The sequence below is a fragment of the Patagioenas fasciata genome, chromosome 20 (genome assembly GCF_037038585.1).
Source record: "Patagioenas fasciata isolate bPatFas1 chromosome 20, bPatFas1.hap1, whole genome shotgun sequence".
Lineage (NCBI taxonomy): Eukaryota > Metazoa > Chordata > Aves > Columbiformes > Columbidae > Patagioenas > Patagioenas fasciata.
The window spans coordinates 1,044,658-1,064,209 of NC_092539.1; the positions used below are offsets into that span (position 1 = coordinate 1,044,658).

Genomic DNA, 19,552 nt, shown 5'->3' on the forward strand with positions numbered 1-19,552 from the left:
GCTCGCTCCCGGCAGGGCCCCAGTGCCGGAGGGACCGGGGCTGCCCGCCCTGGACAGCGGGACCGCAGCTGCGGGTGGCGCCTCTGCCCGGGCTGGTTCCCCCGCCCGCGGCTCCGCTCCTGGAGAACGGAAAGAGTCCGAGGGCGCTCGGGGAGCGGGGCGGGGAGGCCCGTGTCCCGCGGGGTCAGACCCGCCAGCTCCGGAGCTTCCCGGCGGCGGGACACGGCGGGACACGGCGGGACACGGCGGGACACGGCGGGACACGGCGCGAGGCAGCCCGGGCCCTGGCTCAGCGCTCCCGCCCTGCCCGAGCACCGACTCACCGGCTCCGCTCGGCCCTGCTGGGCCCAGCTCCTGCGGGGCGCGCTGCCCCGGCCCCACAGCGGCTCGGCTCGGCTCGGCTCGGCTCGGCTCGGCTCGGCACGGCGCGGACACGGCGCGGCTCGGCTCGGCACGGCTCGGCTCGGCACGGCTCGGCTCGGCCCCGCCCGCCCCCCGGCGATGCGCCACCCCCCGTGCCGTGCACCTGCCCCCTCCACATCATCCCCTCAGAAACACGCCCTCCCACCCCCCCAGGGCTCTCCCGGTGCCGCTGCCCCCGCCCAGCACACGGCACCGGCTCCGCTCCCGCTGCCCCGGGGGGTTCCCCACGCCCAAGCTCCTCCGTGGAGCAACCAAAGGCGACCCACAGCTGTGCCCCCCCGTGCCCCCCTCCAGGTCAGGAATGTCCCCGTGGCTGGCCGGGCAGAGCCCTTGCCCTGCACGCTGGCCCCTGGACGATGGCTGAGGGCTGCTCAGGGCAAAGTCCGTTCAAATTCCAGACACGCTGCACATGCCGGTCTCGCAAGGGCACCATCGTTAGACCCCGGGCTGCTAAACGGTGACAGATCCTGGCACCGGCACTTCCCAGTACGTGCATGAAGCCAGAAGAGCTTGTAGGACCCCAGCCTGAGGAAAAAAAAGTATTTCCTATTCCCATCTCAGACAGCGGGCCAAGTCTCCTCACTTCTCCATCTCTGCCTCCTCTCACAGCTGCTCTCCCATCCCTTCACCCCCAGGATAAGGGTGCTCGTACACGTAGACACAGCACCCACCACCACTCCAGCTCTCCAGGACCCCCAGGGCAGGAGCAGGATGAGCCCCCTCTCATGTGTAACAGGCACTGTCACATTTCTCCATCAATACAAATGGTGCTGCAACACAAGGTGAAGGTCACAGCAACCCCACTACGAAGGCACCCAGGACTCCTTCAGGTTATTTGATTAGGACAAGACAAACAAAAATGTGGGTCATGCAGGAGGCAGCTGGGACTCGAGGAATGCAGCTGGTGACAAGCAAGGCTGGGCAGCCACAGCAGGTACAGCTGTGCCGCGGCAGTGACCGGGGTGCTCCCAGGCACGGTGGGGCTCCCAGGACTGCAGCGTGGGACAAGGAATGAGCTCAGCCCTCTGTCCCCCAGCACTCCTGTCCCCACTGAGCAGCAGGGTCGGGGAGCGGCGCAGGCAAGAAGGGGCACTCAGCCCCTCTCGCTGGGGACAGCCCACGCTGCCACTGGGGAGGCACACGGAGCCGGGGCAGCGTTTGTCCCGGGCAGTGACACAGGCTGGAGCTGCCACACAGGCTCTCCTGGGTGAGGGTCTTCAAATCCCCTCTGCAGAGGGATTAACCCGCCAGGGGAGTTTCCCTCAATAAGAACAAAATCAGGCAGAGCAAAGATGGCTGGTTGGATATGGCAGGAAATTTAATTTTAGGGGTGTCACAGACCCTCTTGCCCAGAAGCACTGTGGATCCCTCCCCCAGAGCTGGTGTGTGGAGAGCAACATCAGCTGTACAGACCACAGGCAAGTTCTGCCCACATCTCCCCAAAGCCTCAGACACCATGTCTTGAGGCCCTTTGTACTTCTACATGACAACAACCACCAAGAGAAGCAACAAAAATGCCTTCTCTCTGAGATATCCAGGGGTCACGTGAAAGGTAGATTTTGCAGCTCACAACACAGGATGCATTTTCAGAGCCACTTTCTAGTACAGAAAGACAGCACTTAGACAGAACTAGCTGTTAAAGCACTTAATGGCTTGTCGATACCCAACTTTAAGAATATTTACTGCTGTCTCGTAAACATGGTTGCTAAGATGCAGCTGTACAATGAGAAACCACGTTCAGCAGTGTCCTTGCACTGCAGCGCAGGGTCTGGGAGCAGCTGGGGGGCAGTGACGGCCCCGGGGCTGCGCAGCACGGGGTGCTCACAGGTCAGGCTACAAACTCCTCCTCAAAGCGGTGACCATGTCAGGCACATTTTCCTTACGAACAATGCCACAAACGCAGTGGGAGCAACCAGATTTGAACGTGTGGCATTAGGAGCTCGTCAGCCAGGGCTGTGCTCTGGGTACCTATAGCTCTGTGGCTCCGTTTTCTTTAGGGGAAACCGGGAAAGGGATTAACAGGGAGTAAAACCAATTCCATTCATGGGGCAGATGTGTCAGCAATCTCAGCAAACCCAACAGGTCAGCCAGGCAAGTCGATTTGCAGGGTGAAACTTCCATGACCCAAAGCACACATTTGGACACGGACGCATCTCCAGTTACTTTTGTGGCCAGTTCCAGGCACATCTCACTGCAGTGCAGCTGTGGCTGGCATGGCCTGCTCCCCCGGCAGCTCTCCTGCTGTCCCTGTCCTCACTCCTGCCCCATCCTTCTCCAACGTCCATCACAAGCAACATCCTCAGTGCTAAGGTGAGGACCCCAGCTCCCTTCTCACCTTTCACTTTTCTAAGCACAGACGTCCCTTCGCAGGCCGGGTACCTGTGTGATGCACCCAGCCGTGGTCACCACAGAGCGCCCTGCTGCGCTGTCCTGCCTCACCTGTGAGCATGGGTCATTCTCCCTGCAACAAGCAGCCCCAGAGCAGCCCTGCCTGCCCGTACAGCTGGCAGGGCAGCAAACACCAACGGGTGTCCCAGCAGAGAGGTGCTGTGCCCATGCTCAGCCGCAGTCCAGCTGCACAACACACAAGCAGCCCCATCAACACCAGCTGGATGGCTCAGTGGCCCCAGTGTCCACGTCATCAAGGTGAACGGACTCCAGACAGACAACCAACCAGTAACATGGCTTTCAGGCAGACACAGTGCCAGTAACGACCTGGCAGACTTGATGGCTGAGAAGCACCTGCATTACTCTGCAGAAAACCACAAGACCACCCAGGTGTAAGTACCACTTACATTGCCTCTTGTAAGAATTTCCTTCTCTTGTCCAGGTGCTTTTCTCCTCTGGCAAGACCTAAACTGTCCCATCCCTCGCAGCTCCCCCAGCCGAGCCGGCCCATGGCCCCAGGCACAGCAGGGGCTCCAGCAGCACCCCCAGGCAGCAGCTCTGCTCTGACAGAGGCTCGAACACCCTCCTCCAGCTCCGCTTTGAATCACTTCAGGATTATCAGGGGCCCTGGGAGGTTGTCGAGGATGTTCTTTCCTGTGCGCCCGCAGAAATTAAACACAGGTCAAAGGGTGTACTAAGCCTTCCATCTGAAGCCCAGCCCACGACACCAGGTGGTTCTGGGCATTTCCAAGTCACCCAGCAGCCAGACTGCCCCATCGGGAACTGGTGGGTGACAGCTGCCTGTCCCAAACGCTGGAGGTCTCTGCAGGTGGACGTTGAAAGATCATTGACAGATCCATAGGCATGACAGCCAGAGCCAGGATTTGGTCCCAAAGCATCAGCCTGAAGAGGAATCTCTGTCACGTGCAAAAGAGCACAGCAGAGAGGGTCCAGCATATGAAAATCCCTCTGCTGAGGATGGATGGGACCCCAGGTGCGTTTCAGTGAATGCCCTGATCTTGGGAGAACCCCTGGGTAAGGGACCTCTGGGACACCCAGCCGGGCCTGCAGACAAGGGCAAATACAGGAGCAGAAAGACACTGGAGATGGGTCTAAGCATCTCCTTTTTCAGACCCAAACTCACAGGAAGGCCGTGTCCTCCAAAGCCCAGCCTGATCTCACTCTGTGGGTCATTCAGTGCAGTGCAAGATATTTCTTCCCTTTGTGCTCATTGCTCTAGAAAAGACTTGTGCAATCACACTTCCTCCACCTGTTTGTCCTGCCTTGGACAATTTTGGGGCTCACTTGTCATTTCAGCCACATTTGACAGAAGAGTTAAGGCCTCAGAGGCGCTTGGTTTTGTGAAAACAGCACATAGGGAAGGGAGACCCTGTTTGTGCTCTCAGTGCAGGAGGGGCTGCAGCCTTTAGCAGACAGCTGAGAATCCACAACTGCCCGAAGGCCCAGCAGTGGGAGAGGCTCTGGTGGGAGCTTGTACCTTCTTAGACACTAAGAATAGCATAGCAGCTTTCCCAACTGAGAGAAACCCTTGAAGAGCGCCCCTAGTCAGCACAGAGACTGCCCAGGTCTGCCAAAATATCTGCAGCAGCTCCTCTTGCCAGCCTGGAATGACCAGGGGATTGTTGACACTGAATAGAGCACCACAGAATTGGGTCCTGCCAGAAGGGGGAACTTTATAGCTTGAGAAATTGTGTGTATGAACCCTTCTCATACCCCAGAGAAGGAAAAGTCTGGTTGATGTGTCACCCACAGGCACCGTGGCTCACTTTGGTCCTCTGAACAAGCCTGGGGTTGCCACTGAGTCCCGTCCCACACCAGCACCTCCCGGTTTGCTGCACAGCTGTCCCAGCCTCGCACACCCCTCAGCAGCCGCCCCAAGACCTTGTCCTTGAGCACCCTTGAGGACTGATAAGGTCCCTGCCTGCCAGCCCCAACACAGGCAGACGTGTGTCCTGGTGCGTTCCCAGCCACGGGACCTGCTGCACCCTGTGCGGAAATGGGAGAGGCCGGGACTCCAGGAGGAGCAGCGAGTGCAGGGAGACCCTGGCCTCAGCTCTCCCGCCTGCAGAACGTGACTCTCACCAGCTGCTCCGTGTGAGGAGCCGCTCACGGCTGGGACGGCCCTTCTGTCACTGCCAGCCCAGCCACTCTGCCCATGGGCAAGTTCCCGTTTTCTGGCTTGTGAAAATCACTCTTAGCTTTTGGCATCCCTGAACCTTACTCAAGGATGGACCGTGTCCTCCTGCAAAACACAACAGCCAAGTGCCACCGGATGTCACACACAGCCCAACCATGCCCCACACCCAACTGGATTGGGAGGCATTGCTTGCAGAACAAATTCAGAGCAATGAACACCTGCCAGCAGTGCACAGACTGCTCAAGGTAAGAAAAGACAATGGTGAAAGTGCAATTTCTGGTGGCAGAGCCCCTCACCAGCATTCACTGACACCTTCCCCAGGCTACACAGCAGCTGCGGGGCCCTTCTAGTTTGTGCCCCCTCTTCCCTGCAGTGTGGAGCTGCGGGCCCCATGGCAGCCTGTCCCCCAGTGCCATTAGCAGATGTGGTGCACCCAGAACACCAATCATGGCATGTCCTGAGGCCGTGGTGCCCAGCGCCAAGGATCTGACGCCCTGCACGGTGCTGCTCTGCACAGCAGAGCTGCCCTGGCCCGGCCGGTGCACCTCACCGACCACCTCAGGGAGGTCTCGGTGCCACTAAACCTGACCTCCTGAAAGCCTTGTCAGAAGGCTGGTGGTGTAGCACCATTTCGCACAGCACATGCACATCCTGCTCTGGCAAGATTGATGTTAGCACTTGGTCACCCAGCTGTCACAAACCACACGGCGCCTCCTGGATCCACCGCTCAGCGCTGCAGCTCCCAGCTCGCTGCACTCCCCAAGACATGGATCCTTTGTACCTCCAGGGCCGCCACGCTGAGCTGTGGCTCAAGTAGCTGCTAGCATGGCCTCAGGAACATCCACCCAGTGCTTTACAGCAAAAGACAAGGCCAAACCTTTCCTCTGACCACCAACAGGTCCAAAAGAAGATGAGGGGAAGCACAACCTCTGCAAGGAGGCACCCCAGGCAGACACTGCAGCTCTCTGCATCACGGCTACCCCATCACTGCCCCCAAGCGCCCCTCACCAGCACACACAGCAACGGCTGTGCCGGTTCTGCAACCCAGAAGAAATCCAGCTGCCACCGACAGGCATGGCCGCATCCTCCCCAGCGCTGGCACCAGGCTCTGCACCACCTCGTGAGCCAGGCCTGAACACCAATCCCTCAGAAAATTAACTCAACAGAAGGAAAGGGAAACTGTTTTTCAGCTGTCTCAGCTCCTGGCTCCTGCTCTTCACCCAACACCACAAACCCACACCTGGTCGGGGAAGGGGTGCCCCCTTCTCCGAGCTCTGACCAAGTGGTCAGGTAAGCTCGGCCTTTCTGCCATTACAGGGCCAGCTTCCCACCCCCGCTGCCTCTTTGGCCTCAGAAGTACACAGACCAATGTCCAATGCTCCTCTTTCTCAATCCTTGACCACCGCCTCCTGTGTTTTTCTCCACTGCTCCACACACTCAAGTGTAGGGATCTCTTCCAAAATGAAGCTGCATTTTTTTTTTTTGTCCCAGGGGATGTTCAAGACTGTCAGCTGTGAGCAAGGGAGAGGACACAGTGTCCAAATACACAAGATCTGTACACTCAGTGAGACCGCTCCAAGTCTCGGTGCTGCTCCACGCTGTAAGAGAAGCACCCTGGGGAGCAGAGGGAGCAGAGTGGGGCAGAGGAGCCAGGACTCTCATCTGGGCACCGCTCCGGTGTCACGGGGTGGGCGCTGACAGCGCTCGGTCTCAGCCGTGGCTCCAGTGCTGCCCAGAGCCCCCAGCCCCGCAGCACTGTCCAGCCTGTCCTGGGCATTGCTTGATCCAAAGGAGCTCTGGGAATTTTTGTAAGCAAAGATACATAGATCCCGCTTCCTCCGAAGGGGGGAACTGAAGTCACACAGTTACTACGTGCATGGCTGTTTATAACCCACTATAGGCTCAACCCCTCTTCCTACTATCAGTGTGTTTCCATCCTGCCCATTAGGACCACAGGACCCTTAGACTGGCCGTTCTCCAGCTGACACAGACAATGGGAACCAGCCCATGGCAGCGCAGTGCCACGGGTTATCAGAACAAGACATGCTGCTCAGTTCAGACAGGACAGGTGCCCGATGTCTCTGCTTTCACAGAACAGGAACGTAGGAGCAGTGAACCGGGACAGATGGAGCAAGGATTTACATTATTTTACATGAACAGACAAAATACAAAGGCAGTCTAGAGATACAGGACGGTGCTGTCTGGGTCCAGAGGTCACTCCAAACACCCCCTGCTCTCTCATCCCACCGAGGCCAAGGATTCGATCAAGCAGGGTTGGAAGGCGCGTGTCCAGCTGGAGCTGCCCAGAGCCGACAGTCAGCAAGAGCCACCAGGGAAGGACTCGCCTTCTCAGTTTAGTATCTTTGGATGAGTTTAATATTATTGACAGAAGAGGGACAAAACCAGACTATTTCTTTTTCTTCAGATCTTGGCAAGGCTTCGGCTCTTTGTCCTATCCACCAGCAAGTATTTTCATTTCTGAAGATACTAACAGCCCTCTAAAAGGCATTATTTTATTAGGATCTGTTAACACAAAAGGCTTTGGTGAAGAAACCTTTTCCTCAGCCCAGGACAAATGTCTTTGCCCGTATCACCTCACGGATTTCCCTAACCTCTTCATACAGCTTGGCAATGAGTACAAATCTGCTCTTCTTCCCCTAAGCCCTGGATTACACACCTCACAGCCATTTCTAGGAGCCTAAATCTGCAAAGCTCCTTGGGACCAAATTTAGATAATCAGTAGTCTGAAAATAAGATCTTAATCCTGGTCCATGCAGCACAACCCTGAGTCCACACAGGACCCGCTCCAAGGACCAGTTGCAGCCTTTCCTCTCCACTGCAAAATCAAATGATTTCCTGTTAGTATGTTTAGTTTTCTTTGTATCAGGTCACATTTTAAACTAACACAAGTCTGCCAACTCTCCAGTGGTTTATAAAGTGAAGAGGCTCCTGTGTCACAGCCGCCTTCTCTCTCGGGAGATGGGAAGAAAGTTGCTTGAGCCTCATCCTTTGCAGAAATAAACCTGTTCAGGAGCATCGAGCTGAAACTGCTTTTAAAACAACAGTTCTTAAAAAATCTGGGACTTCAAAGTCTTAATTATAAAGCTACTCTACTGAAAGCACAAACCTGGGAGTGCAAGAAATTGATTTTTTTAAAAATAACATAATTGAAATACTGCTCAGAACTCCTCTGAGTATAATATTTTAATTCTATTAAATTCATAAAGCATAAATCTTAGACAAGTTTCAGACAAGAAATAGGCAGGATCTGTGTATCTCCTCAGGTGGGAACCCAAGTACACAAATCAGCCCTCGAGAAGCCCTGGCCAGACACTCGTGTGTCCTGGGAGCCTGGTGCTGTCCCTACATCATGTCAGACAGGCCAGATCTGACTTCTGCTGATATTTCAATCCTGTGCCCGCCTGGCCCAGGCCGACCTCTCACGCTGCCGTTGCCTCTGTGTGGCTGCAGATGGTAACAGCAGATGTGAAAATGCTCCTGCAGCGTCCCACCCATTACCAGATCCTTTAAATCCTCCGTAACAGCTCCTTTGGCCTTCAGTGAGCTAAAACCCTTCCTTGTAAAATATAAACTTCGACGACATTCACAGACATCTTATAAATTGCAACATTTTGAATAAGCTGACAATGTACTGACCCTTTGGGGTAAAACCAGGCCCTTTTTTGCACGTTTACACAGCACTTGGCATCAGAAGATCAAGCCAGATCCCAGGTACTGCTGAGTCAGCTCGGCCACGCTGTCAGGTCCAGCTCTGCACAGTGTGAAGTGTGACCTTCTCCAACCCCCTTTTCCTTCAGGGCCGTGGGCTCTTTGGGGTAATTGCTGAGGAACCAGCAGCATCTCTGGAACCAAAAACCTAGAGAAATCACCCATTAAATAACTTCATGCTGCTCTCAGAGCAGCGTAAGATTCTCTTTCCCCAGTCTGACCAACCTGAGGGTCACCAGTGCGTCACCACCAGTGCAACACCACCAGTGCAACACCACCATAAGGACGGGCTCTGCTCTCACCACACACTTTTTGCCCAGAGTGAGGAGCATCCCCCAGCTGCCCCCTCACCCACTGCTCCTCACCAGAGACGTGGACACGAGTCGACAAACCCCCCAGTGGATCCCTCCCGGTTTCCTCCTGTGCCACATCCCCTCTCCTGCCCTCGCTGGGTGCTGAGCCGAGTGGCCGTGGCCCCCGCACTGGCTGGGCTTTCACGCCTCCTCAGCTCCTCCTTCTCACTCAAAAACATCACGGAGGACACCTGAGGTGCCACCATCTGTCCTTGCAAAGGTGAAATAAATTAACTGAACAGCAGAGTCAGTTATACTGTTAAGTGGCATTCATTATTTTATCAGCACTGGGGAGCTCTGGGGATCATCCTCCATAAGTGCTCCAACGCCCGGATGCTCTTGCATTGCTTATATTCACATAATTATTACATATGCATTACAGTTTTTGAAAATTTTGACATACATCTATACTAAAAATGCTTTAATCAATAAAATGTTATAAAATAAAATGATTGTTATAATTGTTTAGTTTCTTACAATACACCTATTAATTATTAGTTAAATATAAACTAAGCACTCCACTTGTAAACAATGTGTTCATCTTGGCTCCCTCTTGTCATGCAGAAGGATCTAAAACTTGAAAAATACCCCTTCGTTTTGCAGGTGGTCAGAAAGCACGGATCTCACGTCGATTGGTTCATGCCGGGTACATCTTCTGTAACTCAACCACAGCGCACACGAACCCGGCCGCTTCTCTTCAGGGGGCTGCGACCGTTGGGCACCGGGCGGCAAACGCTGCAGAGGTTTGAGGAGCAGGAGCCGCAATGAGAACCCGGGACACCCGGCGGCGCCGCGGACAGCACGGTACCGAGGGGCGGCACTGAGCCCGCGGATGCCCCCTCAGCCCCGCTGCGGGCCCGGGCCGGGCCGGGCTGGCCGGGCAGCGGGAGAAGCCGCGGACACGCGAACACCGCTCTGCCCCAGCCCCAAACCCCTGCACCCCGCAAAGGGCCCAGGAGGCGACGCCCGCCCGCTGCCCCGTCAGGCATCACAGCGGTGCCTCGGTAGACATGGCGCTCACGTCGTCACGTGACGGGGAGGCAGGTCGCCACGTGATGCCGCTGCTCCGGCGATCATGTGACCAGCTGCCCGGGGTTCCCACGCGGGAGCACGATCCGCGCGCTGGAGGTTGCCATGGGAACGCGGTGGCCGCTGCTGCTGCTCCTCCCGCCGCTGCTGCTGCCGGCGGCCGCTCCCGGTGGGTGCCCCGAACCGCCCCGGCCCTGCCACGGGACCCACGGGCAGCCCGGGGCCGAGCCCGGAGTGGGACCCTCCAGCCGGCCTCCCTGGGCCCCGGACGGGGCTTCGAACCGTCCTCCCTGGGCGGGAGCCCCCAGCCGGGCGGGGAGCGCTGGGCGGGTGCCCCGGGGTCCCCCGGGCCCGGTTGCCGGTTCCCGTGTGGTGATTGTTCCGCTCCAGCTGCCGGGCCGGCGGGGCCCGGCCTGCAGGAGCAGTTCTTCCCGCAGGTGCGGGATCACTTCAGCTTCGAGCGTGACGGCAACGAGACCTTCCCGCAGCGGTTCCTGCTCTCAGGTGGGTCCTGGGCTGTGCTGCCCGAGCCGCTCCCGGCCCCGCAGGGCTGTGCCGGTCGGGTTGCGTTGCTGAGCCATCCGCTCCTGCAGCGGGCAGAGAACGCCCTGGTTGGGTGCTCAGAGCTGCCAGGAGCCGGTGTGAGCTGAGCGCCGGTCACTCGGTGTCACCCGTGTCCTCCCTCCGGTCTGTGGCTCTGGCCGCGGGTGCGGGACTGACCCCTGCGGCAAGAACACGCTGACAGCAGCGGCCGTGTGAGGCTCACACCAGGGCTGGCTCCGAGCCACGGCGCTGACACGGAGAAATAACCTGAACAGCAGAGTCAGTTACACTGTTAAGCTGCGTTCTTAATTTTATCAGTGCTGGGGAGCTCTGGGGATCATCCTCCGTAAGTACCCCCAAGACTGAATGCTCTTGCATTGCTTATATTCACATAATTATTACATATGCATTACAATTTTTGAAAATTTTGACATACAATACATCTAAACTAAGAAACAATTAATGATGTTAGTTCTAGTTGTTTAGTTTCTTACTTACAATACATCTAGCAATTATTAATTAAATACAAACTAAGCATTCTGCTTCTAAACAATGTATCACTTAATCTTCTGTCTCCCTCTTGTCATGCAGAAGGATTTAAGCTTGAAAAATATCCCCTCGTTTTGCAGGTGGTCAGAAAGCATTTATCTCATATGGATTGGTTAATGATGGGTACGTCTTTTGTAACTTAATCAGACCGTACGTGAATTTGGCAGCTTCTCTTCGGCATCCCTTACAAGCGCAGCTCAGTGCTCTTAGTGCTGCAGGAAAAACAAATAGTGACCTCAACAATGCACTGTGTACCCGTCATTCTTAGGAGTGAAGATAACTGCTCTTGGGTCAGTGTTTTGCATTATTCAAAGCCCTGCACCTTTAGATAGCTTAAGCCGTGCTGAACAATGAGGGTGCCCAGCAAGGAGCCGGCAGCGTCCTCCTTTCTTTCTAGTCAAATAACAAGTTATCTTCTGTGCACCAGACAGGGAGAGGAGGCTCGGCTGAGCAGCCTGTGACCTGAAAGATGGCACTTTCAGTAGCTGCTGTCGCGTGATTTCCAGTGCTGCCTGCTTGGAGAAACCCGGGGGAGAACAAGGGTGGAGCTGTGAGGAGCAGCAGCGCGGAGCGGCCCAGCCGAGGCTGCACCCGCGGCCTCTCCCTCCACATCCCGGTTCTCTGCAGCTTGTTCAGCACCCGCACCCACTCACAGACGTTTCACCAAGCGTGAATTCCTGGATCAGTTCAGCCCAGAGACAGGGAACACTGGTGACTTTTGATAGCGTGCTCAAGGCTGAAATGTCACTGATTAAGTGGCCATTTTTGAACAGAACTTCAGGATCTCCTAGTTGTGCCGCATTTCACAAGTTTGTTTTCTTTTTAAAGTGTTGTTTTGTCTGTGTGTCCTGGGCAGAGCTGAGCGATATTTCTGAGAAACAAAACATTAAGATCACATTTCTGCTGGTTTGCAAATAATTTCTTACTCAAAAATCCTGTGAGAAGTTCCGTCCCGTCCACTGCTTCTTGTGCAATATGAGACTTTCCACATTATCAGTGGGAACTTGAAGGAGACTGTTATTTCACAGCCAGGCAGCTGACTGTCTGGAGGTTAGCTGGCGGTTCCCCGGGGTTTCAGTCTAAAAATAGACACCTTTCTAAGCAACCCATATAGTTTGGTTTTGGCTCCTATGAATGGTTGTTTACTGCAGGAGCCACGAAGCATTTCAGACGAGAAGCCAGAGTAAAGACAGCGCTTGAGTTTCCTGCCTGGTACCCGGAGCAAATGCAACACGGACAATCAGGCTCTTTTTTTAGCAAAGAGCAGCAGTTTTGCTCACAAAAGGTTTCAAGCCCATTTCCAAGCCAGATCCTGCTTTGGCAAGTCAGTGTTGAGAATACCAAGAATTAAATTCACATATCTCTGTTAATAGCAGTAGCCTTGTGTGACATGTCCATAGGGCAACCGCTGGTGGAGAGTCCCAGTGGATGATGTGGCAATGCGTTGAAATCAGCATTTAACTGATGGTCTGGGGTCTGCTGTTGAACAAAGCTATTTATTATCCCACTCAATTCCTGTGCAACTTAAGATAAGCTAAAACCAAACATTTGTTAAAGTCAGCAAGCATTAAAGCAACTGTTTGTTAGATAAGCAAGTGCTTGTATCATAGAGCAGCTTGTCCTGCCAGGCACAGTTTGCCTTCAGTTATAAACACATCAGAGGGTGAAGCACATCATATGTCATCATATATATGTGTTATGTCATATGATAAATATATGTGTGTTACGTATATAACATACATCATCAGCAGCAAATCCTGGGCTGCATCCCCAGCCCTGTAAGCAGCAAGTTTGGGCGATCCTGCCCCTCTGCCCTGCTCTATGAGACCCCCCTGCAGTGCTGGTCCAGCTCTGGGTCCTCAGCACAGGACACACATGGAGCTGCTGGAGAGGGGCCAGAGGAGCCCCAGGAATGACCCGAGGCTGGAACAGCTCTGCTGGGGACAGGTGAGAGAGCTGGGGTGTTCAGTCTGGCCTTTCCAGACTTAAAGGAGAAAGACGGAGAGAGATGTTTTACCAAGGCCAGTAGTGACAGGACAAGGGGTGATGGTTTTAAACTGAGGGTGGATTTGGATTGGACGTAAGGAAGACATTTTTTATTATGAGGACGGTGAGACACTGCCCAGAGAAGCAGTGGACGCCTCATCGTGGAAGCGTTTGAAGTCAGGGTGGATGGGGAAGGTGTCCCTGTGGGAAGGGGCTTGAGCTGCATGATCTTTGAAGGCCCTTTCCAACCCAAACCATTCTGCCATCTGTGATCTGCAGCCGGGCTCTGTGTTACACATCAGAGCAGGGGCAGCGGGAAGATGCAGGCAATTCCCTGACATCCGTTCTGTGGGAAAAGTGTTTTGGGATGAGTTGGGCTGAAAAGGGTATATAAGTAGGAAATTGCTGGTTTGGGGGGCAACTGTTTCCAAATGCCTTGCAGAACTTTAGATTTTAGGGATTTAAAGGCAGAAGTGGAAGTTCCAGGCCATGTGCTGATCTCATGGAAGCTCTTATTTACCCCACTCAAATGAGAGATTTCTCTTGCCTGGCCTTTCCGACACCTTCGTGCCCTGGCTCAGGTCCTGGGGATGAGCCTGTCCACAGTGCTCTTCCTTGTTAAGCTCCTGCCCAAACTCACCAAAAGTAGCCCCGTTCCATGATGGTGTGTGGTTTTGGTTTGGTGGTGGGTTTTTTGCTTGGTTGGGTTTGGGTTTAACTTTCTTCTGTCTATTATCTCAGCAAAGTTCTGGAAGAAAGGATTTGGACCCATCTTTTTCTATACTGGCAATGAAGGTGACATCTGGATTTTTGCTCAGAACTCTGACTTCATATTTGAATTAGCAGAGGAACAGCAAGCGCTTGTGATTTTTGCCGAGCATGTGAGTATTTTAGTCATGCATACTACAGAGTCTTGTCATGTTCAGTATTGCCGAATTCAGCTTTCTGTAGGTCTGAAAAATCCTAACGCCTCTTGCTGTGAAGCTGAAGTACACATGCCGTCAGCTTTCTCCCCACGGTGGAGCTTTGTACATAACCGTGGCCTCTGAAGTTTTTTTCCTATGCCTACCAGCAGTCCAGGGCACAGACTGCTGTTCCAGTACAACCTACACCACTGTGTATTTCCTTTAGAACAGTGCTTTTGGTAGGAGTTTCCACAGGCCTTGAACTCCACACTGGACTAGGAAGCTATTTTGTTTGGATAATATTTAATCTCTGTAGCCTGCGAAGTCCCAAGGCAACCTTTCCCACACCACTCTATTAAATTTGCTATTCCATAACTTATGCATGAAGAGATTACTCTGTTCCCTTTTCTAGCTGGGGGTTTCAGGAGAGAGACACATGAGAGAGGCACACACCAAGGGCCCACTTGGCACCCACTGAACTTGTCATGGAGTGTCCATCCTCTCCAGGGTATGACCTGCAAGTCTCTGTTTATCAGACGCAGGAGACAAGGCAGTTCCTCAGTTACAAACTGGAGGACACCGTGTGTTCTGTTATCGTTCCTGTTTGCACACACTTATCCCAGTTCTATAGTGCGAACAGAGAGACCCAGACCTGGACAGCAGCGTTTCCACAGCATCTCTTTCCTTTCAGAGGTACTATGGGAAGTCTCTTCCATTTGGACTTGAGTCAATGCAGCCGAAGAACACCGGTCTGCTCACCGTGGAACAAGCCCTCGCTGACTATGCAGTGCTAATTACTGAGCTTCAGCAGCAGTACGGTGCTGCGGACTGTCCTGTCATTGCTTTTGGAGGCAGGTAAGGGTTGCGCGCTCCTTCCCATCTCCACCTCCTTTCCCAGCCACAGTCGTGCTCTTCTCATAGATCTGTTTGGCTCTCAAGCAAGTTGTAAAGGCTGAGCTTTACTCTGTGGGATAGAGAGCAGATCCACCTGTGCCTGAGCTCCTCAGAGCTCATCACCAGGTCCCAGCCAGCTCTCCCGTGAAGAATTAGTGTTGGTCATGATTCCTTTGGGGAAGCACCGCTGACTGGATGTTTCTGGGCATCTTCAATGTATGTCAGCCAGGTCTTCAGAAAATGAGAAATTCTTCCTGCACAATAAGAACATTTTACAGTGGAAATACAGGAGACTAAAAGTTGGTGGAATATTCTTTCCAGGGGCTACCAAGCTTTTTACTAAACACAGCTTCTTTAGCAACATCCACCCATTTTCCTTGCAGGCTTCTTTATAATTCTGCTCTCCAGCCTGCTGCTTGGTTGCTCCTGGCTTCCCAGCAGAAATCCTTCCCTAAAGCGCTTGCTGTGCTCCAGCTCTAAGCTGCGTTGGTGTGATGTCCTCGTCCCTTGGGTGGCTCCCCACACTTACAGCAGAGCAACGTTTCCCTTTAAAAAGCTTCCACTGAGTGCAGGGCGTCTAACTGAGCTGCAATGAGCGAACAAGCACTGGAGCTGACACTTGTCACTGAGCTTCCAGCTCACAGAGGTGGTGCTGGGCCTGTTGATCTCGGGGTGTCTGTGCCGTGGCTGCCGGGCCAGCAGCGCTGTCAGCAGGGCCGGAGCTGTCCTGGGGTGGGGGCTCAGACAGCTGGCGGCGTCTAAATCAGTCCGCAGCAGCCCCGAACAGCACTAACCCCACGTGAAGAACACGGCCATACAGCCGTGCCAGAGCAGCACAGCATTCCCCATGGCTGGAAAAAGAGCCCTCTTCTGTTGCTTATAACTTGGCCAAACTTTAACCTGAAATTACTTGTAATAGGCTTCTACTAATGCCTGTTTCCAAGACCAGGGTTAGAGAAATGCATATTTCTTTACATGTGGGTGATATGGAAATGATATTTACTGCAACCACTTGAGGTGGTGGGGAGGGAGACTTGAATACCTGGAAGCTTGAAGTCAGACTGGGTGTTACCTGCATTTTGGGGATTTCATTTGCCACCCCCAGGAGTGACCACAGAGTAACTCCACAAACATCAGCATATCACAGAATCCCAGAGTGTCAGGGGTTGGAAGGGACCTGGAAAGCTCATCCAGTGCAATCCCCCATGGAGCAGGAACACCCAGCTGAGGTTCCACAGGAAGGGGTCCAGGCGGGTTTGAATGTCTGCAGAGAAGGAGACTCCACAGCCTCCCTGGGCAGCCTGGGCCAGGCTCTGCCACCCTCACCAGGAAGAAGTTTCTTCTCATATTTCAGTGGAACCTCCTGTGTTCCAGTTTGCACCCATTGCCCCTTGTCCTGTCACTGGTTGTCACCGAGAAGAGCCCGGCTCCATCCTCCTGACACTCACCATTTATATATTTATAAACATTAATGAGGTGTTCATATGAATGAATGTTGTCCCCTTGAGTTTTTCTAGTAACCCTTGATATACCTGTACATATATACCTGTAAGACTAGGTTATATATGCCAACTGCCCTACCTGCTGCAGGCCCTGACACCAAGGTGTCTTTGAGGTTTTTTGTGGTATTTGTTAATGTCTTCCCTTCCCTCCACCAGTGCTGATCACCTATGCAGCTGTTATTTGGGGATACTCTTCACTTCGCAGCACTAGGGAGGGCTGCGTGTTCTGTAGTGTTCGGGGCACCCTATGCTAAAAGCCTGGCTGGTCTTTATAATCCTGTCTGCAAAACGTGTCTCCTTCCCCCATTGAAGAGCTTCACTTGAGCCCCTCTGGGTTCTGCGCTGGAGCTCTCAGGGCACACTCAGGATGGGGCAGAGTTCAATCCTCGGGCAGGATTTGTGTTTGGCTGCAGAAGAAAGCTGAGCTGCTGTGTTCCCACCGGCGCTGGCTCGAGCGAAGGCCAGTGAGAACACACTGTGTGCTGCCCACTGCCCAGAACTGGACCTTTTCACGTAAGGATGGCATCGACTAGCTATGCATAGACTTGTTGCCTTGGGTTAGGTGAGCCTGTGAATGCTGGCCTTAACTTTTGAGTTACTCTGTTATAAGCTGTCTGTTAGAGGAAATATTAAGAAGTCTCTTGTTTGTCCTGTGGCAGCTACGGAGGAATGCTGAGTGCTTACATGAGGATGAAGTACCCAAACATCGTGTCGGGAGCATTAGCTGCCAGTGCTCCTCTGCTGTCTGTGGCTGGGCTTGGAGACCCCACGCAGTTCTTCAGAGATGTAACAGCAGTAAGTAGCATCTCTTTTGAGGAGCATTGTTTTTCTCCTTTAAGGAGGCTGGATGTTTTTCCTCTTCCATGTGTTTAAACATATTTCTTCGCAGCGTCAGTGCTGGGCAGAGAATGCAGTTGAATGGGAAGCTGGAAGGAGCAGCAGCAGCTGCAGATGTGATGCTGAGCTCTACCATAGCTGTGGCACTGGGCCCAAAGGTGCTGGTCTGTTGAGCAGCACAACTCAGTTCCAGCACTTCCAGTACCACTAGGGATTCACTTCCCCATTTCTAGTGACTTAATTGTATTACACCCTGAAAGTTTTCCTTTGTGCCTGGCTGAACCCCCTTTGGGTAATTTATTCTTCAGGTTCTCTCCCAAAATGCTGTATTTTGCACTGATGTCAATACCCAGAGGAAGGTGGTATTGCTTAGAACTGACTTAGTTTGTAAGGAAATGTACTGCCTGGTAGTACTGAAATCTTGTGATAGTGTCTGTTTTGCCTCTTTTTCAACATGAGTTTCTAGACTGGGCTGACACAGGTGGCTCTGCATGAACTACCTGTGTATGAAACTTGTGGTCTTTTTGCTCTTATTTACATATATGAAAACCTTATTTCAATGCAGAGAGTTACAAGACAGATAGCATTACCGGTAAGTGTAAAGAAGATACTATTGTATGAAAACAAACACAATAGCATTAGAAACTCTAACTGTATAAGAGAATAAAGACATCTTATCTTAAAATTACATGTTTTAAAACAAAAAATGTGATAGTACTTAATCATCTAACGGGTCCTGCAGTGGGAATGCTTCCCTGGTTGAAGCAGATTCCTTCTCAGAAGCCCTTTCCAGCTGAGAGCTCTGTCTTGCTTCAGATGTGAATATATTGTGAGTCATTAACACACCCCTGAAATTAGGGCTTTGACCTTTACATGTGAAAAAACATTTCCAGTTGATTTTAAAATATGCTCTGTCTGCAGTGGTAAGCCGACCTCTGCGCTGAGAAAGCAAGCACTTTGCGTTGTTTTCAAAGTAGTTCCTTCCACATTCAGTGTGTTCACATAAATCTGAATTCAATTGTTCCTCTTGGTGAGACAACCCGTGGGAGCTGTTAAAACGAATGAAGACACAAACCCTTCATGAGTCATTGCAGGAGCTCTCTCTTCTCTGAGTCACAGTGCGTTGTCTCAAAGCAGCTTTCTCTGTGACTTCTGCTGACCTTTTCCAGCTCACTTCATAAGCCTCCAGGTCACAGGGCAAGTGAGCAAAGGGCAGAAACCTGATATTGCATAAGGCATTTGGGTAAGATCAGGTTATATATGCCCACTGCCCTACCTGCTGCAGGCAGAAAGCTCCTGTGTGAATACACACATAGAAACATAGAATCATTTCAGCTGGAAGAGACCCTCAGGATCATTGAGTCCAACCATAACCTAACCTGACTCTAGCGCTAAACCATGTCCATGAGAACCTCGTCTAAATGCCTTTTAAACCCCTCCAGGGATGGTGACTCCAGCACTGCCCTGGGCAGCCTGTTCCAATGCCCCACAGCCCTTTGGGGAAGAAATTGTTCCCCAGATCCAACCTCAACCTCCCCTGGCACAACTTGAGGCCGTTTCCTCTGCTCCTGGCGCTTGTTCCTGGGGAGCAGAGCCCGACCCCCCTGGCTCCAAGCTCCTTTCAGGCAGTTCAGAGATCAGAAGGTCTCCCCTCAGCTCCTGTTCTCCAGCTGAACTCCCCAGGTCCCTCAGCCGCTCCCATCACACTTGTGCTCCAGCCCCTCACCAGCTCCGTTCCCTTCTCCCAACTCGCTCCAGCACCTCAAGGCCTTTCTTGGTGAGAGGGGCCCAGAACTGCCCCCAGGATTCGAGGTTTGGCCTCCCCAGTGCCCAGCACAGTGACACAATCACTTCTCTAATCCTGCTGGCCACACTATTCCTGATACAAGCCAGGATGCTGGTGGCCTCTTGGCCACCTGGGCACACACTGGCTCATGTTCAGCCGCTGTCACCAACACCCCCAGGTCCTTTTCCACCGGGCACTTTCCAACCGCTCTTCCCCAGCCTGCAGCGTTCATGGGGTTGTTGTGACCCAGGTGCAGGACCCGGCACTTGGCCTTGTTGAACCTCAGACAATTGGCCTCAGCCCAGCGATCCAGCTGGTACTTCCCATAAGGCAGGAGCTGCTCGGGCCGTTACCTTCAGATCAGACATCTGGATGAGGTGGAATTCAAAAGAGTAAAGGTGGCAGTCTGGAGGGAGAACAGCTTTCCTTGGAACGGCTGTAATGCCTCCTGCCTCTGCTTCTGCAATAGC

The 19,552-nt window shown here is 53.2% G+C and overlaps 2 protein-coding genes across 9 annotated transcripts in view; one reads left to right on the forward strand and one right to left on the reverse strand.

Annotated features, from left to right (window-relative positions):
• Positions 1-10,038, reverse strand: part of LOC136110288 (dual specificity testis-specific protein kinase 1-like) — a 45,920-nt gene extending 35,882 nt beyond the window's left edge. For 5 of the 8 annotated variants that reach the window (XM_071817454.1, XM_065853503.2, XM_065853500.2 and 2 more), the window contains exon 1: positions 324-427. The gene's annotated coding sequence lies outside the window, so the exon portion shown is untranslated. Of the gene's footprint in view, positions 1-323; positions 428-8,626; positions 8,847-9,639 lie in introns of those variants that run through there. The other 3 variants (XM_071817453.1, XM_071817452.1, XM_071817451.1) reach the window with 2 other exon arrangements.
• A 76-nt stretch (positions 10,039-10,114) lies between these two features.
• Positions 10,115-19,552, forward strand: part of DPP7 (dipeptidyl peptidase 7) — a 28,267-nt gene continuing 18,829 nt past the window's right edge. Inside the window, exons 1-5 of the mRNA XM_065853499.2 lie at positions 10,115-10,249; positions 10,471-10,584; positions 13,900-14,039; positions 14,755-14,918; positions 17,119-17,254. Of these exons, the coding sequence (XP_065709571.1) occupies positions 10,186-10,249; positions 10,471-10,584; positions 13,900-14,039; positions 14,755-14,918; positions 17,119-17,254 (618 nt within the window). The 5' untranslated portion in view covers positions 10,115-10,185. The remainder of the gene's footprint in view (positions 10,250-10,470; positions 10,585-13,899; positions 14,040-14,754; positions 14,919-17,118; positions 17,255-19,552) is intronic.